This window comes from Bufo bufo, chromosome 10 (genome assembly GCF_905171765.1).
Source record: "Bufo bufo chromosome 10, aBufBuf1.1, whole genome shotgun sequence".
NCBI classification, from domain to species: domain Eukaryota; kingdom Metazoa; phylum Chordata; class Amphibia; order Anura; family Bufonidae; genus Bufo; species Bufo bufo.
Window position 1 is genome coordinate 134,739,759 of NC_053398.1, and position 24,313 is coordinate 134,764,071.

Below are 24,313 nucleotides of genomic sequence, written 5' to 3' on the forward strand. Positions count from 1 at the left end.
GGACACAACCAGCTGGAGCAGCAGATCTAGGTTGTACCCAAGGGTAACAATGAAAAGTATGTCTGGGGGTAACAGGGACTGAGCTCAGACCCGAGACATCATCTAATCTAAAGGGGGTTTTGTAAAGAAACTAAATATTCCAGCTACTTGGAGGCAATGATGTAATGCGGTGCGCTGCCACTAGAGGGGGTGATACTGCAGCAACACATATGGTGTAGCCTTAAAGGGGCAGGAGCAAGGACATCCTGGAATGCCATAGGTGGGCAAATTGATCCCTTCTGTTCTAGGTCCCACTGTATTTCACTGTCTGGGGGATTGATTTGTTCATCTCTATCAAACCTATGCATAGAAGCAAATGGGGCTGCTGAAGAAGCACTCTGGCAATGTATTATTGTTTTGCAGGTATAATGCTACCTCACCAGCAATATTCTAGCAGTGTCTTTTGCCTCATCCTAGCTCAGTTGCACCCGTACATTGGGCCCTTTCATTAATACGGGTTCCTGGTCATGTGATCTCCTGTCCAGTGTAGACAGGAAGTCGGTCTCTGTGTGGCTGACTTCCTGTGAACTATAGGGTTGCATCAGCCCCTATTAGATCCTGGCAGCTCTCAGACCCCTCCCCTCCCCAACAAGCTCCACCCTCCATGTTTAGTGTGTTGCTGAATATATTAGTTTTGACTTCTCTAATAGACCAGGTGAGCAGTGAATCCATACAATGATTGGCTGCAGAGATCTAAAACTCCCAACTCACTGTGTGCAGAATCTCCAGTGTATCCTAGGAGATGAGCTTCACACTGCTTTCCTCCCTGAACCGACAGGAAGAAACCCATCAGAAGCAGAAGGCAGGGGAGTCAGGCCTTAGGCCTATTGCACACGGACGTTTTTTTTCCCCGTTTACTGGACGTTTTTGCGTTCCGTATACGGAACCATTCATTTCAATGGGTCCGCAAAAAAACGGAATGTATCCGTATGCATTCCGTTTCCGTATTTCCGTTTTTCCGTTCCGTTTTAACATAGAACATGTCCTATTATTGCCCGCAAATCACAGTCCGTGGCTCCATTCAAGTCAATGGTCCGCAAAAAAACGGAACACATACGGAAATGCATCCGTATGTCTTCCGTTTTCGTTCTGTTTTTTGCTGAACCATCTATTGAAAATGTTATGCCCAGCCCAATTTTATCTATGTAATTACTGTATACTGTATATGCCATACGGAAAAACGGAACGGAAAAACGGAACAGAAACGGAAACACAACGGAAACAAAAAACGGAACAACGGATCCGTGAAAAACGGATCGCAAAACACTGAAAAAGCCATACGGTCGTGTGCAATAGGCCTTAGTGTGAGGAAACTTCACCCTCTCTGTCTCTTCAGAGGCATGATACGATATGCAGGCTGCATTTGTGGAACCATATGACAGAGGAATCAAGATGGCTGACAACCATGAAAGTCACATCAACCAAAACATGTATGCACAGAACCTGGTATTCCTGCAGTAATGGCCTACACTGCTTTAGGGCTCATGACCATTGGGTGTTTTGCGGTCTGAAAATTGCGGATCCACAGAACACGGATACCGGCCATGTGCATTCTGCATTTTTCAGAACAGGAACAGCCGGCCCCTAATAGAACAGTCCTATCCTTGGCCGTAATGTGGACAATAATAGGACATGTTCTATTTTTTTTGTGGAATGGCCATTCGGAAATGGAATGCACACAGAGTCATTTCAGTTTTTTTGCGGCTCCATAGAAGTGAATGGTTCCGCATACGGACCACAAAAGAAAAAACGGAAAAGACACTGAAAAAAAAAAAAAAAAAAAAAAAAAGGTGCATGAGCCCTTATATAGACAATATATGTTTGCTGGAGTACACATAACTTCTTATGTAGATTACATGCTGAGTCCATTGAGTGACGTCATGTACTTGCTTGTTCAGGGTCTGCACAGAGCTTGCTCTGGTGATTTACTGTACTTTTTACTACATTAAAAAATCCTCATCTAAGCTGCTGGAGGTGTCTGCCCTCCAATAATAACCAGCAGAATAGTGAGTGCAGCTCTGGAGTATAACACAGGACCAGTATAGGTGACTCAAGTTATTCTGTAGAATGGCGTTCATTGTGGGCTATGCACCCTGTACTGGGGAAAGGGAATTTTATAGGGAGTTTAACTTTCTAGGCCGGTGCCAGAGGCGGCACCCAGAGCCCTCTCCGCCCTGGAAAAAGTCTATGGCGTACCAATATTCCTTAGACTTATCCTGCCATTCATCAGCACAGGGCGCGCTATGAACAGCACAGGCAGCACACTGAATGCAGGCGGGTTATTATAGCGCAATGATAAAGCACATGGAAGATCTACTATATTGGTATTCGGGTTAAATTGCAGGGTTGGCACTTTGGGATAAACATGTGGGTTTTGGGTTGCAGTTTGGGCACTCGGTCTCTAAAAGGTTCCCCATCACTGTTCTAGGGCAAGAGAGTTAACGTTACAGTTGCACAGTTTTGCAGTGAGTTTCACTGTAGCAGCTTATATTATCCCCTAGAAGACCACATTACTAAGGGGGCATTTACTTTACGCTACATTCCCCTGCGTGGTGTACTACTCTTTAGGCCCCAGACAGACAGGAGAGTTCAATGCGAGAAACTCGCCGCGTGTGAGTCCTGACCTCTGACCGGCTCGCACAGCATTAGGGCTCTATGTTGCAGACCGCTACACAGGCTTAGGCCTTGTGAGTCCCGCATTGCGGTGCAGACCCATTGACTTGAATGGGTCAGCGATCCGCAAAAGATAGGACATGTCCTATCTTTTGCGGGGCTGAAGCACAGATCCAAAAGCCCACTGAAGCACATCAGAGTGTTTCCATGAGCTTCCGATCCATGCCTCCGCAAAAGACAGGACATGTCCTATCTTTTGCCGTATCTTGCACATCGTGGATCTATTCAAGTTAATAGGGCCGCATCCACAGCATGAAGTGCACAATACGGGCACGGAGCCCTTACGTTTGTGTGAATGAGCCCTTATACCGATTTATAATGCCGTGTGTTCTTGCGAGACCTGGAATGTATTGAATTACATTGACATAATGCAGTGCGATCCTTCAGAGGAGCGGAGGTCAGAACCGGAACTCACACTGACACATGCAGCGAGTTTCTCGCATTGAACTCGCTCGTCTGTGTCTGGCCTCAAACCTTTACTGAGAGCCGGGAAGGGGCAGCAGCGCTTCTCGCAGAGCTCTGCATCTTTGGCTTGCATCTGCTCAGCTCTGCTTTTCCAGCAGGCGGAGTACGGATCCATAGAAAATATACAGGATATGTGATCTGCAGGCTGAAAAAGCAGAGCTCCGAGAAACTGCTGCACCTTCTGTGATTTCAGTAGAGGTTAAGGTCCCTTTTAAAGGGAAATTCCACCTAAAATGAGCCCCTGTCCATCCGTCTCCTCACCCTCATGTCTGCTTTGTACTCGGGTGTCGCGATTTGGCACAATGTGCCGCTTCCTTCCATTTTGGAAACCCCCTGCTGGGGTGCAGGTCCGTCACTTTACATGACGGCACCTGATATGACTCTCCTGAGCAGAACAATCCTGAAGGGTTCCACGTCCTGTCAATAAAAATGCATGGCAAAAATGTCTAAATCTTATGAAATGGCGGACTATAACCCCCATCATTGTGTGCAGCATAGGATCTGGGGGGCGTTTATGGAGTCCCTCGCCGTCACTTTAAGACACACAAGTAAACTCTGCAGACTGCACCACTCAAAGTAAATGGTGAAAATTGCATATTTATTTAAAAAAAGACATTATCAAAGTGATTGTGAATTATTGTCATGATTACAGGTAACGGCGAGGACAACACCGCCCATCATCTGGCACAGAGCGAACAAGTAAACAGGATCCAGACCTGACCGCTGCGGGACGTGGGATCGGGAGTTATTTGTTCTGCTGTATTCTGGCGGCTTTGAATTTCGAGACTCTTTTTGGTGCCTCCTCGACGACCTCTGATGTGACTTCTTCAGATTTTCTTTCCTGGATGGTGGGCAGGCTGGGGTGGGCGATGCCAGTCACTGGCACGGATATACAAGAAAGGCTCTTTTTTCTATTACCATTCCTGAAAATGGCTGGAAAATAGCGATAATCATATGGTCAGTGGATCTTAAAGGAAGGAGAGGCACAAATGTATCGTCCCTGCCCACAGGTACGCACATAAAACAAAGCAATATGCTTCACGTGGTCGTGAAGTTATGTCTTGGGGTTATGATCAGCTTGGATCCTTCCCTCACCCCTTATATTCAGTCACTTGCCCGCTTATACCACCTGTACATCAAAAACTCATTATGTCCTTCATTACTAATCATCTTGCCCGCACTAATCTCTCCCCACTCCAATTCATCCTCCACGCAGCAGCCAGTCCAACAGCTACACTGACGCCCCCACCCCTGTGCCAGTCACTGCACCGATGCCTCCGTCCTGTGCCAGTTGCTGCACCGATGCCGCCGTCCTGTGCCAGTTGCTGCATCGATGTATCTTCCCTGTCCCAGTGACCGATGCCTCCACCACGTGCTAGTCACCGTCCTGATGCCTTTGCCCCATGCCAGTCAGTGTACATGCCTCTATATCCTGTCCCAGTGATTGCATCAATGCCCTGGTTGCCCATCCTGTATAACGTACAATTTACACGCATCACTCACACACACTGTGCTGAAGCGCCCGATGTCTCCATCTACCACCCTACCTGAGCTCTACCTTCTGCACCAGTTCTCTGGAACGCTCTACCCCAGACAGTCCGATTCATTCCCAACATCCATAGTTAGCAGTGTGCACTAAAAATACATGTATTGAGGGCGAACTATTACATTTCATGAATCGGCTCCTGTCCCATTATCCCCACACTCCATGCACCTCTATACATCTGAACTGTGATGTAATTGGTGGTACGCGTCCCCTCCGGATTCTAAAGCGCTACAGAATACGTTTGTGCTATATGAAGATTGCCCTTCCTTCATGACTATGGAGGGAATGGTACTGCTATCACAGTAAGGCTCCATTCACACATCCACAATTCCGTTCCGCATTTTGAGGAATGGAATTGCGGACCCATTCATTTCTGAGTGCTGCCTGGATCTGGAAATGCGGACCCGCACTTCCAATGATAACAAAAATAGAACATGACCTATACTTGTCCGCAATTGCGGACAAGAATAGGCATTTAGAATTTTCTATTAAGTGCCGGCAATGTGCGGTCCGCAAAATGCCGAACGCACATTGCCGGTGTCAGTGTTTTACGGATCCGTGGATCCGCAAAACACACACGGATGTGTGAACGGAGCCCAGAGAGAACTGCTCTGATAATATTTCTAGCACAGATTCCACCAGTCACTACAACATACCTCTTAACTGGCCTGGATTTCGGCGCGGCCCCAGAAGGGGTGCGGTATGTCCTGATTTCAACTGTATCTGCGTCCCAAGGACACAGATACAGTTGAATGCAATGGTGAAGCAGGAAGCCATCAGCTCCTTGCTCCACCATTCGTCAGTCTGTAAGCTCCTCAGCACACGTGATAGTGAGGTCGCTGCGCAGATCATGAGAGCACAGCCTGAGGAATGATCTGCTTTCAGGGGCTTCACAAACGTGACTGGGGCAAGAATATTGTATGTGGGCAGCACTACAAATTATTAATCGCCATAAAATCCTAATGCGGCACAGGTTCTCCTGACTACTTCCTCTTGGTCCGAACAGCAGGGTTTTCCCTATGGTCACTGGGACTTAGTGACTTACAGATTTAATAGACAGGCCTTTTCATGGGGGTCTTCTCAGAGAAAACCCCTTACAAAATGCAGTGCAGACACGGATTTTGCTGAGGGAAGACATGTCTGATTAGCCGTCAGATCTAGAGCATAGACCGCCTTTAACGTCCACATTCCCAGATAGGAAAACGTGGACAGGGGTTGCTGCCATGATCCAACCCTTTTAAACCCGAGCGATCCTGGGGTCTGCTAGGTAATACATAGGGGTGAAATATGTGCAGAGATTTTCCTGCCTGCAAGCAGAGGTCTGTGTCACTTCTTTAACGATTCCTTTCACTGACAGTTAGGACTACAATTATTCCCTGTGCCTGGTCCGTACTGTAGTGATCTCCATCTGTTCCAATCTACGACTCCCAGCATGCGTCAAGCTTTCATGTTGCAAGTGCCGGAGAGAGACACAGGTTGGAGAGACCAAGGGGCTCAATGGAGACTAGCCATGGCCGGACCTCCGATCTCACCTCTAATGGTCCAGACAACGGGGAAGCCTTTTTATGCCCCCGGTCGTCCTCTTCGCTGTGGTCGCTAAAGGTGTTGTCCTCCAGGCTGACGTTTCTTATAAAGCTTCTCCTCTCCTCAAATTCGTGGGAGCTGTGATCGCTGTTATCGCTGCACACGCTGTTCTCACGGCTTCGCGACTTCATGATTGATTTCCGGGGGACGTATTCTCCGTTGACCACGTCCACAAACACTCTGCAATGTAAAGTACACAGCTCAGACCCGGGGGGACTGGTGGAAATAATTAAAGCCAAATATTTCACAGAGCTCCAATTTCCTATCCTACTTTTCACACAGCCAAAATTCTCACTACATGAATCCACCACTAGAGGGAGCTCACTTTGTATACATTTATACAGTGCCCATTGAACTCTGTGCATAAGTCAGTGGCTAGGAATGGTGACATTTTCGCTGCCTGGCCCTGTCAAAGTGCCTCTAGGTGTAACAACAACGCCCTCGTTGCTCCTAGAGGCTCGTTTGCATATATTAAAACATCATTTATCTCTGCAATGCTGGCACATAAGCCCTTTAAGCTCCCCCTAGTGGTAAGTTCAGCCACTGCAGGGGATTTCTAGCACTACAAAGCTGGGGACCCCCTCTGACATAGGGACGAGTGAGATGGCTCTGGGCTTGTGCTATGTGGGTAACGTTGGCCCTGTAATTCGGCAGACATTGGCAGTAGAATCCCCTCGGGGCACTTGTATGCAGCACGTGAGATCTGTCTGCGTGTGGCCTCTACCTGTAAATGTCGGCCGGGGTCTTGATCACTGGCAGCTCCGGGGCAGAGTGACCATTTCCATTACTGTTTTTCCTTTTCCTTTTTGCCTCTTCTTTCTTTTCACTGTATTTTAAAGTTGTATTTTTTCCTGTGTTTATTCTCACCTGTGGAAAAAAATAATAATAAAAAAAGAATAATATTTCAGACTGAAAAATCTGAAAAAGTTGGTGAATGATGAGAAAAGTCTCAGTTTAGGATAAAGCTGGCACATGTCATGGTTTATAACTTTTTCGCACTATTTATGGCAAAAAACTGCTTTAGAATAGTCGGCCTTTGCATTTTAGTTCTGGGCAATCTTCAGGATGTCTGCTTGCAGTCAGTGAATGGAATTCATTTTTATTTTTTTACATCCAGAGGATGAAAACTGATTAGGGATCGACCGATATAGATTTTTTAGGGCCGATACCAATACCGATAATTTGTGAATTTTCAGGCCGATAGCCGATAATTTATACCGATATTCTGTGAAATTTCATTTTTGAAAAAAAAAAAAATTCCTACACACATCTGCTGAAAATGAATATTTTTATTGTTAATGTGTAGCGGTAGCTGCGATCCGCGGCACCTAATGGGTTAACTACCGCAGATCGCAGCTACCGCTCATAGAGGTCGGGAGCCGGCTATGTGATTCTGCAGCCAGCTCCCGCCTCCTGTATATGAATAAATGAGAGATTTATGTTCATTGGTGGCGCAGTGACCACAGCCCCTCCCCTCCTCTTGTCTTCTCCCCTCTCATTGGCTGCAGCAGCAGCACAGGGGGAGGAGACACTGCTTCCTTCTCCCCTGTGCTGCTGAGGGAACACGGAGAGCGATGAGAGCAGCACGATCTGTGTTCCCAATACGTTATCGGTATATCGGCAAAATAGATGCCGATACCGATAACTGTCAAAATCCTGAATATCGGCCGATAATATCGGTAAAACCGATAATCGGTCGATCCCTAAAACTGATCTTGACCTAGTTTACACAAGAGAGCAAAACCAGTGTGACAGCAGACAGGGTTTAAAACTCGCTGACAGGAAGCAGAGATCTTGAAAATAGCACAGAACTTAAAACAGACTACTGGACAGTGGCCGAAATGCTTGTTATACTTGATTTACATGAAGACGCCTGGGGGCCAATCTATCTAGACCCGAGTGGTGGTTGGCCGTTGTAAGCGCTCACCCTTTTTGGTTCTACCATATGAGAAAATCGTATTGTCGCCACTGGATTCTTTCCGCTTCCCAAATCCTCCTCCTCGTCGCTGTGGTGTGATAATATGGAGCTGTTGACGTAAGGCCTGTTCTGCGTCGACTCGGACTTGGCACGACTGCCCTGAGCTCGGTAGTCACCATCCACATTCAGATCGGTCTTCAGATTCTCTTTGTCTTCTTCATTAGTTTTATTTCTACAACGAGACAAAAAAAGTTAGAGTCCCCCTGAAACCTAGAGAGTTTTGGGTGGAGGCCTCCTTTAATTAGAATTTCTCTAGCTTACATTGTGTTTCCATTCCTTACCAAGACCTCTGCTTGCAGTCAGTAAATGTTGACATTCAGTGGCTTAAAAACCATCCTGAATTAGGCTACTTTCACACTAGCGTTAGGTCTGTCAGTCAGACTGCTGGATTTGTACTAACGCTTGCACACGCGTGCTGCCGGAAGTCCGTCCCGGCCCCATGGACTATAATGGGGACGGGCGGGAGATTCGGCCGCAGCACGGCAAACACGCCGAGAGGCGGCCGGACAAATACCGCTGCAGCCGCATCTCCCGCCCGACTGAAACAAAAAAAATAAAAATAACAGCTTGCACTGATACAATGTAGCAAACCGACACGCCAGCAGAGGTATTTGTGCTGCCGATTTGCTTAGAGTTGTCAATACGTGAGTGAACTGTAACAAACCTTCTGCTGTGAGAAGTTTTATGTCTATTCAGTGGTTTAAGCCTCTGGGTGGAAACCAGAATGTCCTGAATCGGAGCCATAAAAACCCTAATCTACATAAAGCTGGAGAACCCCTTTAATGGTCTGTACGTGTCTGGCCTGGGCAGCCATTGCGCTGGTTCTGGCTGACGTTCGTACAAGTTCCCCCCACAACCATCAGGGCGACCTACTGCTCCAGCTCTCCCCGCATCTCCTCCTGCTTCTCCAGCTCCTCCAGCCTCGCCCATAGCTCTGCGTTGTCTATGAAGCCATCTTTACTTTCTCCTTCCCGGAAATCCACCTTGGAGCTGTCTGCGGCCTTTGGTTTAGAGTGAGGTTTGTGAGCTGTACGGTGTTTGCCTGTGAGGAAATTAGCCGTCATTAGCAGAGAATCTACAGATGTAAAGGACATTCCCCCACAGAGGTACAGTGTATATTCATACTTATCCTGTATTATACTCCAGAGCTGCACTCACTATTCTGCTGGTGCAGTCACTGTGTACATGCATTACTTATCCTGTACTGATCCTGAGTTACATCCTGTATTATACTCCAGAGCTGCACTCACTATTCTGCTGGTGCAGTCACTGTGTACATTACTTATACTGTACTGATCCTGAGTTACATCCTGTATTATACTCCAGAGCTGCACTCACTATTCTGCTGGTGCAGTCACTGTGTATAGATATTAAATTAATTATCCTCTGTTACATCCTGTATTATACTCCAGAGCTGCACTCACTATTCTGCTGGTGCAGTCACTGTGTACATACATTACTTATCCTGTACTGATCCTGAGTTACATCCTTTATTATACTCCAGAGCTGCACTCACTATTCTGCTGGTGCAGTCACTGTGTACATACATTACTTATCCTGTACTGATCCTGAGTTACATCCTGTATTATACTCCAGAGCTGCACTCACTATTCTGCTGGTGCAGTCACTGTGTACTGCGGTGCTATTGTCACAACTCTGCTGGCGGTGTTTGGAAACAATCAGCAAGCTCGTCGTCAAACCCCACACCTAGCATCTAAATGGAGCTGAATCTTTTTAACATTACAGAGTACATTCAGAACATATGACATCACTGTGTGCGCTATGCTATGGCCACACGTAGCGGAAATTATGTATTTCCTTTCATCAGGCTTTCTGAGAGGCAGCAGATACAGATGAGATATGACTATCCCCCTACTCCCAAAAAAAAAAGAAAAAAAGATACTTTCACACTTGCGGCAGAGAGATCCGGCAGGCAGTTCCGTCGCCGGAACTGCCTGCCGGATCAGGCAAAACGCATGCCAACTGATGGCATTAGTAAGACTGATCAGGATCCTGATCAGTCGAAAAAATGCCTGATCAGTCCAAAAAAATGCATTGAAATGCCGGATCCGTCTTTCCGGTGTCATCCAGCAAAACCGATCCGGCATTTATTTTTGTCACCTTTTTTTCAGTCTGCGCATGCGCAGACCGGAAGGACGGATCCGGCATTCCGGCAAATCTTCAGTTTTTTTCGCCGGAGATAAAACCGTAGCATGCTACGGTTTTCTCTTTTGCCTGATCAGTCAAAATGACTGAACTGAAGACATCCTGATGCATCCTGAACGGATTACTCTCCATTCAGAATGCATGGGGATATGCCTGATCAGATCTTTTCCGGTATAGAGCCCCTGTGACGGAACTCTATGCCGGAAAAGAAAAACGCTAGTGTGAAAGTACCCTAAGACAGGTCCTATTTGTTGCGCGTGGACCCGGGAGCACACAGGTGGTCATTAAAAGTCTAGTTAGAGCGGAGCCACACCGCGCTGCAGTCAGACTTGAGTACAGATTCGGAGGCGGTGAGCAGAACTCCGACCTGTTTTTCCATCCCCCCCCTCCCTCCCCCCAACGTGATTATGCAACTCGTTTATTTCTATTGCCATCTGAAATCTTCCCTCTCATTGCAAGTCTCCTGCGCCGGTAATAGAAGATGCAACACAGAATCTTCGCTCCGCTCCGCTATGAATTTTAATCCCTCTTAAAACAATTGGCCTTGATGGCAGAGAGCAAAAGATCAATGCGGTAAACAGCGGCTGACATCAGCGCAGGCGATGGGGAGAGGAGGCCCGCTCCCTACATGTATCATACGTGCAGAGCCTATAGACACCTGCACGTCTAAGAAAGACGAGAGACTGAAAGCATCAGACGGCCGTGGGAAATGTAATACAACTCTAAGGGGGATGAAGACTTTTGCAACTTTTGCTTGCCCTCTCATCATTTTGCTACACGAGCTTCCATATGTTCCAAAATACAGTTGTGTGTCCCTGTCTCCTAAGAGCAGACACAGATGGCAAAGGGCCCCTGTGTGAGTAAGTGTGTGGGCCCCTGGCTCTCCAGAGCAGGTGCAAATATAGCATGTCTGTCCCTGCTGCCTTCCCCGAGTCTGTAGGTTATCCAGAAGAGAAGACCTTAATACACAACTGCATGACCCGACTACACAGGATTTGTTTGTAGTCTGTAACCATGGAGACACATAGGTCTTCATAGGAGCTGTGTGCACAAAACAATTTCTAAGCAAGGACCCGTATCCCTGCTCATGGTCGACTTATACTACGTGAATGAGTCACTAAAATAAAGGTTCCCTTTTTCACAGTCTAACGAGGTATAGAGAGTAATACACAAATCTGGTACATTTTACTTAGCAAATCTCCCACCATTTGTGATTCCATTTCTAATTTTTAAGATCTGTGCTGGCTGCCAGTGAATGGAAACAGTCGTGTTACATCAGGTGGGTAGAAACCCGCACTGATCACATCCAGCTGACAGAGGCACAGCCATGAGAGCGTTCCGACACACTGTGACAAGCCCTGCACCTGTGTCAGTTAAATATGATCAGGATGGTTGTTCAAGCAGGAAGAATGTTTCCATTCGCTGCCAGCAAGCAGAGCTGACGAAGACCTGAAAAACAACGTATACTGTAAACTGATAAAAGCTGCACAGCACAATGACATAAAATACAACGTGAAAATGATCTACTAACCAACAGAATATTGTAAATGGTGTAAAAGCCAAAGGAAACGTTGTCCCTGTGATGTCACATCCATAGTCATGTGACCTCATCATTCATGGGCGCTACACGTGTGCATGCAACTGCACAAGATCATAGAATTGTGCTACACAATCTCATTGATGGTACCTCTACCTGCGGCCATGTTTCATCAGCTCTTTATTTAGCGTGTAGTACTGCACTCCACCTGTAGTGGCCGCTGCAGGAGAAACCATCAGCTTTCTAAAGCCTAACCTGCAACGATCAGCCGATTACAAGGAGACAACATGTACAGTGGTAAAATGAGGAGCGGTGTATGAAAGTGACAGATTGTGTACTATTATTTCAGCAGGTTTAGATCAGACGACTGTACGGAGAAGAGCGATGGTGAACAGAGAAGAAAATGACGCCATATAGTGCAGAAGACGACTGGAGAATAGAGCACAAGACTCCGAGCAATGCCCCTCTCCAGGGTGTTAGGACTCATGCACACGGCCGTTGCCCGGCCTGCAATACACGGCCCGTGTGCACCCCACATGACAGATCGCGGACCTATTCACTTCAATGGGTCCGCAATGCGGGAGATGCAGAACGGAGGCACTACGGAGTGCTTCCGGGAGTTTACTGTACATGCCTCCGCACCGCAAAAAAGTAGTGCATGCATACTTTTTTGCGGTGCGGACAGATCACGGACCCATTCAAGTGGAATGGGCCTGGATCTGTCTGCGGCAGCCACACGGATGTTGCCATGCGTTGGGGACCCCAAATTGCGGTCCCCAATGCACGGAACAGCCGCGTGCATGAGCCCTTAGTCAATGTAGCGGTAAGGAGGCAGTGATACAACGGTGGATACACTGTAAGGAGGATTACAGGCGGCATACCTTTGGTGCACACTGTGTCCGTGTTCACTTCTTCCTTGATATCAAAGAACTCGCCGGATTCCTGCACCGGAAGCAAGAGATGGGAGATCAGTAATATCCAATCTATACCGCCCCTCCCCCAGCCCTCGTGTGGCCCCTTACATTGTTCATCCTCTGCAGGTCCTTTGTGAACTCCACCCTGGACTCAAAGTTCTTCCTGGCTTGCTGATATCCATCCAAGGCTTCCCTGACATCTGGAAGACAAGAAATGCTCAGGTCACACCATAACATTCATCAATGTACTGCCCCTAAAACTACAACTCCCAACATATGCTGCTGGCGATCATCCACGGAGGAGCCCGTCAGCGAGTCACTGCATAGTGAACAGTTATTCAACTTCCCACTAAGGTTTGCATTTCAAATTACTCGCTTTCCAGACCTCTGCTTGCTGTCAGTGAAGTGGATTGGGGGGGGGGGGGGGGGGTGCAGCTTGATGTGAATAGATATGAACATTAGGATTATACGGTCACAGATCTCTACACAGCAGTTCTGGGTGAAAACACAATAAAATGTACATATAAACCTGATTAGGGGGGCGCCGATGTTGGGCTTTTGCCTCGACGGCTCCCCAGACGCATCACAAATACTTTTCTATTGAGTATCTGCAGTTTTTGTGTACGCAGCGCGCGCTAATCTCTTTAGTCGTTCCAGCGGATGCCGGCGCGTTTCAGGGCCTTCAATTTGATTTTGATGAAACTTTTTTTTTGGAGTTGGTTGTTCCTTTGAGGAAAAGCTTTATAACTGGTAACTTTCCATTTCTTAAAGTACAACGGGCAGGGGGGGGGGGGGGGGGGGGGTCGGGGGTGTAGACGACCTGCTGAGCCCCGAGCACTGCAGGTAATAACACCACACATCAATCTTTACGAGAGTGTCCCATGTCCCCTGTGTGACTGGTGCAGCACTCCACCGTGGCTTCAAGTGTCATAGACTGTGTGTGACCACCGCTCCATTCACACAGGGGACCCCCTTCATGTGATCGATGGCCCCCACCATTCAGCAATCACCTATCCTGTCAGAGCTGCAGCACGTTACTGGACTGAGCCCGTCCCACGCCATACAATCCCACCGGATTTCAGTAACCAATAACAATCCCCTTTAAGGCTCTATATATAACCCTTAAAAAAACGTGGTCATGTTAATTGCGCCTGTGGGGACCTCCTAAGGGCTCATTCACACCACCGTATTCATTTCAATGGGGCCACAAAAGATGTCCACATCAGTCGTTCCCCCGCAAAAAAGATAGAACATGTCCTATTCTTGTCCGCAATCGCCGATAAGAATAGGCATTTCTATAATGGGTCGCCTGCTCCCTTCCACAAATTTGCACGGTGGTGTGAATGCGCCCTAACTGAGTCTCTGCGGCCGGACACGCTCTTACGACAAAACCAGGTCTTTTAAAATAAAAAAATGCAGGAACTGAACGCTGGGCCCTGTGGTGGGGCGCAGGCCGGCGCGCGGACCTTCTCATGGGCTGTGTTTTCTTTCCCGTCTGGTGCACTAATTCTGCTCATTGTTCTTCCCCAGTAAGGACACTGTCCTCGAGCCCGGCCTGTCACTGCTGATGACCCGCGAAAACGGCCCCCCAGAGGTCACGTGGCAGATCCAGCTCCTTCACTTTTGCAATTATTTTTTTCCCATTTTTGACTCCCCCCCCCCCCCCCCCCTTTCCTTTAAGTAAGAGGGGCTTTTCAGTATCGCCTCTCCTTAATTAACATAGCAAAAACCTAAGCGTTAATAATATCTGGCAGCGGAAGGCGCTCCCGAAATACACCCGACTCTGCAATCATCTCCATAAAGCCGCAGCTGATTTTTATGTGTTTTTTTTTTTTACCCCCCCCACCTTTGTTTCCCCCCCGCTTCTCCTGCGTGCAGACAGCTGTTGCGGCGAACGGGTTACAATAAGGGGAAGAAGGAGAAGAGAAAAAAAAAAAAAAAAAAAAAAAGAGAGAGATGGCATTAACAAAATGAAAATGACGGTGTAAACAGTTCATAAAATCTCGCAGCCCTGATGTCGCTCTAGATCATTAAATTTCTGCAACAATTAGACCTTTTCTCACGGCGGCAAATTGGACCGGTTGCCATGGCAAATCTGAGCCCTTAAGTCATATATCTTTGATTGCAGAAAGGTCAGACGCAGACAGCCTAATAACTCAAGAAGCTGTTTGACAGATTTCATCGGTGCATGGTCACAGAACAGCGCAAAACGGTGTCGGCAGTTGTTAAAAGCAGAGGGTCAGGGAAAAGGTTGAGGTTGTGGAATGTTTTTGCTTCACTGAACCCAGCAAGATAATGTGTCTAACCAGCGCCGGATCTAAAGAACATTATTTTAGGTAGGAGGTCAAATCAATAACTTTTTTTTCTCCCTTCCCTTACACCCCAAGACGACGGCAAAATATTAAAAGGGAAGGAAAGAGGAGGTTACCGCGAAACATTTGGAATTATTTTTGATATTATGTGTCCACTTATTAAATAACATTAAAGGGGAGGGGGCACGGACCATGTAACGCGGAGGACTGTTTGATTTCAACATGCCCAATCCTTTTCAGGAAGACATGGCGGAGTCTGGCAGGGGGCTTATTCCTCTGTCCCTAGAGAGTGACCTGCACGCGGCGGAAAATCTGCAGCGTGACGCCGGGGCCACGTAGAGGCGATCTTCAAAAGCGTGGAAGCAGATCTGCAGGGCGGAGCTCGAAATTCTCAGCACGACCATCGCTTCTGCGGATTTTCAGCGCAGAATCCATCCCTTGCAATGCAAAGAGCAAATCCGCAGACAAAGTCGGCAAGTAACAAATGCAGCGAAATCTGTGTAAACTACACTGCCCTTAGGGGACACGTGCACACTGGGCCGGGCCGAGCATGCCTGTGTATGGGGGTGGTTTGGAGAGGTAATCGTCGGCTGGCAGCTACGGGAGGTCTATGGTCGGCCTTACCCTCCGCAACTTGAACCTGAACATATTAAAATTAGTAATTTTTGCTCAATTAGTTTAAGGCCTCATGCACGTGGCTGTATTGCGGCCCGCAAACAGCGGGTCGGCAATCCACGGCCGTCAGCCTTGTGCACCACGCATCACGGATGCAGACACATTCACTTGAATGCGTCCGCAATTCCGGAGATGCGGAACGGAGTCACGGAACGGAACACCGGAAGCACTACGGAGAGCTTCCGTGGTGTTTCTTTCCGTTGTTCCGCACCGCAAATAAATACGACATAACATATTTTTTAGCGGTGGGACAGACCACGGACCCATTCAAGTTGAATGGGTCCGGCCCGCTGCACGAATGTTGCCCGTGCATTTGGGACCGCAATTGCAGCCCTCAATGCACGGAACGGCCGTGTGCATGAGGCCTAATTTTGTGTTATTGAGGGTGTTACTCCCCCCTACTGAAAAAGATGTTTAGGAGGTGGCCTTTTTTCATACCTCCTCACCTCTCTTCACCCAAGAGGGCACTTTTATGTTTTTACCCAAAATTGGGGGTTTTCAATTCCATGTCTGTCATTCCTGTTATGGCGAGAACACTGTAACACCTTTACCAAAGAGGATCAGAAAACGTAGGGAAAAATTCATCTATTAGATAAATATATTAGAAAATAATAATAAAAACAAACAAACAAACAAACCAGAATACAGGGCCCATCTCCTGTAGTAAATGCTTGCATTCTAACAATTCTAGAGCATCTTTCCTTAAAGGGGTTGTCTCGCTTCAGCAAATGGCAGCGCGGAGACGAGGTGGCCGAGACGGGAGCTGCTGCGCATGCGTGCCTCTTATGGTCCCGGCTACCAGACCGGCGCTTCTTCCTAGACTGTACGAGCACGGCCACCACTCCTGGATTGCAGGGTGGTCGTAACCCCTGGAAACCAGCAGTGTATAAATGAATCCAGCCTTCAAAAGGAGGCAATATGGAGAATCACAATACATTAGTAAGTGCCTTGTATTACCTTTCGCTACATGATAAATGCCATTTAGAGGGGTTGTTTCACCTGGACCACTGGTTATATATCACAGCGAAGTTTTAATGCGAATCGAAGCATCCGAAGTCGATTCGCTCATCCCTAATCAGTAGGATGTGCCACTAATGTCCGATAGGTGCGGGTCCCATCTCTAGAATGAAGCACTCCGATAACATGAGCGCACCGCGCATGCTCAGCCGCCCCGTAATTTATTTATATGGATTGGCTGAAAAATAGCCATGCTGTGCGCTCAGCTATTTTCGGAAGTCCCATAGAAATTAAAGGACAGCCCATGCGCAGCCGCTCCATTTACTTCTATGGAACTGCCGGAAATTGCCAAACCAGCACTCGCCATTGAAATTAGTGGAGGTCGGCTGTGCATGTGCATGTGCGGTGCGCTCTCGTTTTCTTTGGGAGCTTCCTTGTAGAGATGGGACCCGCACCTATCTGACATTGGGTGCACCAATGTTCCAGGTGAGACAACCCCTTTAAAACTGTGTTGTTCCTCTGTTATTCCTGCTGGGGAAGTATGAATAAACCGATGTTGGGTTTGTCCCTGCACAGTCTGATTAGCGATGACGGTGCCAGACGTAGGGAACAGTAGCACCCAGTTCTTCTCAATTTAAATATTCATACATTTTTAGTAGGAATAGTAGGGGGTCCACTGCAGATTTCTAAGAAAAGATGCTCTGGAATTTGTCACAAGTGGGAATGCAAGTAGTTACTAAAACAGACCTGTCAGGTGAGGCGACAGGTCCTCTGTCATGGGGCCAGCCGATTATACAGATTCCAGGCGGCCCCCGCCTCTCCTATGTCATGTCATGGGCAGCAGAAGCAGCCTTGACGTGGGAGACTTCTTTAACATTCATGTCTGGTAGGATGGAGGATTGCGGAGGGACAAGGACATTAAGTGACTGGGCTGAAGGCTTTTAGGAACATTTTATCCTCATCAGTTGACAAGGTGGATTTAGTGAATGATGGGGGTAGTAGTACACGTCAAGTAAGAGAAAATGCTGGGGACCCCACAGGAGTTTTAGTGCTGTACACTAACTCCCAACATGCATGCTATCAGAGCATGCTGGGAGTAGTAGTGTGCCAATAACTGCAGAGCCACAAGTTACAGGCCATTGCCCCGCGTACATTAGGAGGCCGACTAACCAACAATGAGCCTTTACCCCATCTGCCCCTTAGGTGGCACCCACCATGCCTGCTCGAGGCTAAGGGACCTGGTGATTTTGTGAATCCTGTTCCCCATACACAGTGACATACTACAGATGCCGGATCATCAAATATTCTGGATTACTGGATGCTTATACAACTGACAATGCCGCTATACTAATTCCTAATCGGCTTGTGCGCTCCTATGGCAATGCCATGCTAGAAACAAGCGGCGGATTATCAGGGTCTCCAAATGCCAGTTATGTTATACATGACGTTATACGGCGTCCGATTCTCCATTACTTCTGATAATCCAGCAGGTTGTAGGTCCCACTCATGCTGGATTAAAGGAATTTCACCATTTTGCAGGACGTGCGCCGGCGCCCGATCATGGCAAGTAAAAGTGCTGCCATATTGGAGTGTAACCTGGGAGTAAAGATGGAGGAGCAGCCAATTAGGTGACGCATTCCGAATTGTGCCGCCCTCCTACAGGAGCTGCATCAACATGATGCAACCCTGGCCTGAGATGACCTGAGATCAGAGCCGTCATTTAGCGTGTCGCCCCCCACATATAGCGCACCTTCGGTCGTCTTCTACACCTATAAAGCGGAGAGACCTGGGAGTAACGTCACAGCTGGCAATAATTCATCCTCCATTTGCACAGTGCGTCCCCTGCGCCCGCCTTCGACCTTGTGACATTTATTATCTATGCATTTTATTATCTTTTTTTCCCCCCTCTTTAAAAATCGATAAAATTACAGTCTAGGGTGATTTACATACTTTACGCTCTCCCCTTCCCCCGTCTTGCCGATCTTTCTAAAATATCAATACTTGAGCTGCAGGAGCCTTGGCCTGTTCTAAACTGGGAGGTTATTAAAGCGGCCGTCTGGTGGCCGCGCGCCGCAGCTGACAGCTGTTTAGCATTACCATGTAACCCCTTCCCCGCTGGTGGGACTTGCCGACACAGGGAGGGGCGTGTACGGTTATACAGAAGGGTTAAGCGGCCGGGGGGGGGGGGGGGGGGTCTGCAACGATCGCCGGGGGAATCATATCGACGTCCCGTGTTTGGCCTCCAATTAGCAGAAGGCGGTGGAATGGTGCGAGGTTGCCTCGTTATGCGTCCTCCGCCATCCTAAAGCCCCTGAAGAGTCATCTGCGAATCTCAAGATCAAACCACAAGTGTCTGGCGGCAGCTGGGAATCCTCACCATCCTCGAGTGTGGATATTAGAGCGGCGAGGTTTAGTTCGCCGTCCAAAAGAGCGCTCGACGCGGATTGATGAGGACACCTTCGAGGAGCTCTCCTGTATATAAAAAAAAAAAAAAAGAAAAAAAATTCCTGATCGCAACAAAGTGGGCGGGCAGGCCAGGGTTAATGACAAAAATCATCATTAACCCCCGATTGTAGAATGGAATTCTACATCACAGCAGGGTTCACAAAGGGTATAAAATAGAGAAACTTCTATCCCTGGAAATACCGTGGGAAAGGGGGGTCTCTAATTCGTAATATGGACCCCTGAATACTGGAAAATGAATTCAAACCTCCGATCTCAGACCAGACCTCTAAATTAGGACAGACCCCAGATAAGGAGCCTAAAGTAATCCGACCCCTTTATTAACCAGACCCCAGACGAGGCTCCTAAAGTAATCCGACCCCTTTAATAACCAGACCCCAGACGAGGCCCCTAAAGTAATCACACCCCAGACAAGGCCCCTAAAGTAATCAGGCCCCGAACCAGACTCCCTATATCAGACCCCAGACAATGCCCCTAAAGTAATCCGACCCCTTTATTAACCAGACCCCAGACAATGCCCCTAAAGTAATCACACCCCAGATGAGGCCCCTAAAGTAATCACACCCCAGATAAGGCCCCTAAAGTAATCCGACCCCTTTAATAACCAGACCCCAGATCAGACCCCTAAAAGGAATGACACCCCTGGAGAGGCCCCTATATTAACCAGACCTCTAATTTGTTCAGACCCGTTTATTAATCAGACTCCAAACAAGGCCCCTAAATTAATCAGACCCCAAACCAGACTCCCTATATTAAATCAGACCCCAGAAGAGGCCCCTAAAGTAAATTCAGACCAGGCCCCAGACCACTACATTAAAGGGGTTCTCCTGACTTTCAACATTCATGGCCTCTCTCATCCTTATCAATATCAGATCGGTGGGGGTCCGATTACCGGCACCCTCGTAATCAGCTGATTGAAGGCTTACCGGTGTGTGGGCTCTTCATTACTTAGCACAGCGCCACACACTTAATACAGGCTGTATATGGCACTACGCGTATGGGAATCAGATGGAGCTACAATTAGCAATCCTGAGAGTAAAGTCAATCACCGCTTTACCCGCCAGTGCATGCGTTTTAGCGCCCTGGAGTGCTGCAGCGGATGAGAGAGCAGATGCTGGACAGACACGCCATTAAAGCTACAAGGGTTTTGGCTGCTCGAAAAAGACTGTTTCGTAGTGGAGGTTTCCTGGCACGTTCTTGCACTGATAGCTATATGCGACATTCCTGGCGGTGGGGGGCGGCCCCCTCCCAGCTGCACGCATGGATCATACGTGAAATGGGTGCCAACTGCAATCTGCATGCACTACAACGGCGCCACCTATAGCACAGGAAGAGACTGCTGCCTACACAGATGTAGCAGAGCAGAGGTGGTTATTAAGCACAGCTTACGGGGTTAACTTAACTAGTGGCACAACAAACATGCTTACACAGCCAGATTTGGCCTTCAGGAGTCTTGGAAAGCTGGATGTGATGTACACTGTAGGTGGCCATATTGGCTGTCACCCAGCTTTCCACAAACTCTGCATGGCAACACTGCCTAGACATACAGCTATGAAGAATTGGCGTTAGATGTATGGGAAAGCCGGGTGACAACCTCCGGGGGAGCAATAACGGTTGTCACCCAGCTTTCCCAGGCACAGATATAACTAAGAGATGGCTGAATTCTTACTGGTTTCTTTCCAAAGCCGTTTGACAACCAACATGGCAGCACTGCCACCCAGCTTTCCCAGGCTTCTGAACGGCAAACCTGCGTTGTTATAAAACCCTACAGGTACAAGACATTACTAGGCAGGTCAGCCATTCAGCAGTCTGGAAAAGCTGGTTCGCCACCCTACTGAAAGGGCATCAAGAAAGGTCGCCACCCAGCTTTCTCAGAAACAGATATCTATATGGTAACCAGATAAAATTTTAACTCCATTTCTTGGGGTGCTGTTTGAAAACCATCAGGAAAAGCTGAGCGGGAACCAAAGCTGGCGCCACAACGGCGGACATTGCGGTAGTCACCCAGCTTTCCGAGAAACAGATTACCGCTTCTCGGCCCCCTGCCCGAGGCTCCATTCCCGAACCCTGAAAGTCTAGCATCATCCTATTAACCCATCACAGGGATCATTGTGATGGGCTTTCAAATTAAAGGCACTTGAGTCTCTGAGCTGATTTCAAGGAGGACCCGAAACGCGCAAGTCTCAGCGCCGCCGCCGATTACCCTTCCAAATGATCCTGGTCTGTATTATATCAATCAATGACGAAGCGTGCGCCTCCAGATTTCTTATTTCAATAATACTGATAATTCCCCCCCGTTTCCTCTCCCAATGATTTCTTTTCTTATGCTAAGCAGCTCCGAGCACTTTTTTTTGTTGCGCCAGGATATTTATGCCGCCGCGTCAGACGCGTTATTGCTATTTTTGGCGAGTAAAAAAAAAACAAAAAAGTGTCTTTTAAAGAACTTTAATGGCTTAATATGTGCAACGCGTTTTGGAAGGCAGCACAAAAGAAAGGAGGTAATTATGACCCCCCCCCCCTTCCCACCCCAAAACTCCCGCAAGATTATTATTGCCAGGCAAGAGGAGAGACATAAAATAAGACAACGCTGAGATATTCGCAAACGTCTTCCAGATCGACCTGAGAGTGCCAGGAAAGAGCGAGCCGCAGCTCTGCACCCGAAATGCTGCAAATAACCCCGCAGCTGACGCCCCGACACCGCTTACACCTGGTGAGGAGAGTCTCACTCCCTACATGCTGATGGTTTCCCATCAAATAAACCACCCTCTTCAGCTGTGAAAGCTGGTTGATGGCTGCCATTACAGCTCTCACCAGGGGAAGGGGGGATTCTGGACAGTAGGAAAGCTGGGTGACAACTGGTATGACCACCATACAGTTCTGACTGGGGTAATCACTTAGCTTTCCCAAAGCCCTGAAAGGGAAATCTGATTTCCAGCATAGGGATATTGAAGAGAGGCAGACTCTGCATTCAGGACTGTAGGAAAGCTGGGTGACAACTGGTGCGGCCACCGTACAGTTCTGACTGGGGTAATCACTCAGCTTTCCCACGGCCCTGAAAGGGAAATCTGATTACCTGTGCAGGTGGACTTTGTAATCAGGACTGTCGGAAAGCTGGGTGACAACTGGTACAACCACCATTACAGTGCTGAGTGGGGTAGTCACTCAGCTTTCCCAGTGCCCTGAATGGGAATGCCAATGAGTAGTGCAGGGATACTGGAAATATTCACATCGGGTATGCAGGGCTGTAGGAAAGCTGTATGACAACTGATACGAACACCATTACTGTTCTGACTGGGGAAGCTGATCCATAGAGCAGGGAGAGTGGAGAGAAGCGAATATGGTATTGACGACTCTAGGAAAGCTGGGTGACCACTGATACGGCCACCATACAGGTCTGACTGGGGTGGTCACTCAGCTTTCCCACAGTTCTGAATGTGAAGGCTGTTGAGTAGCACAGGGAGAGTGGAGAGCGGCAGGAAAGCTGGGTCACAACTTATCCAACAGAAATACGCCATCTGCTCATAAATGAAGCCTGACATAACAGATCTGCATGGATATGAACCAAAATTTTTTCCATTCACTGACATGGAGCAGTGTCCACTCTTACTGTGACTGGGGTGGGATTCACCACTGGGGGACAGAGACAATACACCGGGTCCTGTGACTGCACGGCAGGGCGGAAGACGACAAAACAGAAATCCCAATCACGGGAGGATCGCCCCCACCCCAGACATTCATCTCAGCGGAAAACCAACGTCAGGCTGAGCGGAGGAGGGGTCCGCGTGTGTCTGGGGATTGCACCATCGTTCTCACCTGAGGGTCCCCGAGGCGCCTCCAGACGATCTCTCCTGAAACGCGCTTACAGATCATTTTCTATTACAATGTAACTTAAGTCTAATCACTTGTGCTGGGAAAATGTCAGGAGCTCTGAGCGAGCGGGCGCTGTGTGCGGGGGCCACTGCAGGAGTGTGGCACCCCAAAACACCCCCCAGGAGATTTAAAGGGGTATTCCCATCGCTAGGGTGAATGGGGGTCCAACCTTTGGGGACCCACATTCTCCTAAGAATCAAAAGGCCGCTGCGCTGCATCCCCCCACCCCCTAATTCCCTACATCAGGGGGCGCCGCTGTGGAGGAAAAACTTACCATGGGATGCAGCATCGTGGGCCCTTTGTGGCAGTCACCAAGGGTCGGACCCCCACCACTCAAAGTGATGGCATGTCCTAGTGATGCAAGATGGGAATAGCTCTTCAAGTCCTTAAGTCGCCCCCTTCTGTTCAAACCTTCCTTCAGACAATCCTTAGTTTTATCAGTCTCTGGGAAAGATGGGTGACCACCATCAAGTAGTGCAGTTATATGGGAGCAGGGGTAATCCCTGTCACCCAACTTTCTTGGTCAACTGAATGGCAAATCAGTCATGTTGCAATATGATGGACAGAAGAGAAGCCATTCAAAGGGAGGCAAAGAAAGTTGTGACAGCGAAACACCCCCCATGACTACATAACCGAGTCTAAGAAAGCTGGGTGACAGTGACTGCTGTGAGGGCAGCCATACTGCTAGTCACCCAGCTTTTCCAAACTGTAAGTCTGCCTACAGCAGAGATCAGCAATTTTCCAGCACTTCAGCTGTCCTGAAACTACAACTCTCAGCATGCTCCATTCACTTTTACGGGGGTTACAAGAACATCCAAGCAAGTGTGCATGCTGGGAGTTGTAGTTTCACAGCATCTTGAGTGACGAAGGTTGCAGATCACTGGCCTAGAGGCAGGTTTTTTCATTCAGGAGTCTAGAAAAGCTGGGGGCCACTGACGCATCCCTTGCTCCCATACGACTGCACAACTAGGTGGATTTGTCATAAGGGAGTCTGGCAAAGGCATTTTCACCCAGCTTTCCCAGAAAGAGATACAGTGCAGAAAGGAGTCTGTAAGGACCGGACGGAGGAGGCCGACTGAAGGACCTACATTCGCTGGGCAATGTTTTCTAGCTTATAGGAGATGTGCTCTATAG

General features: G+C 48.2%; 1 protein-coding gene across 1 annotated transcript in view; it reads right to left on the minus strand.

Moving 5' to 3' along the window:
* Positions 1-3,722: 3,722 nt before the first annotated feature.
* Positions 3,723-24,313, minus strand: part of URI1 (URI1 prefoldin like chaperone) — a 50,628-nt gene continuing 30,037 nt past the window's right edge. The window contains 8 exon segments of the mRNA XM_040409737.1: positions 3,723-4,084; positions 4,087-4,110; positions 6,256-6,487; positions 7,032-7,174; positions 8,235-8,457; positions 9,159-9,327; positions 12,870-12,930; positions 13,011-13,102. Coding sequence (XP_040265671.1) covers positions 3,923-4,084; positions 4,087-4,110; positions 6,256-6,487; positions 7,032-7,174; positions 8,235-8,457; positions 9,159-9,327; positions 12,870-12,930; positions 13,011-13,102 — 1,106 coding nt within the window. The 3' untranslated portion in view covers positions 3,723-3,922.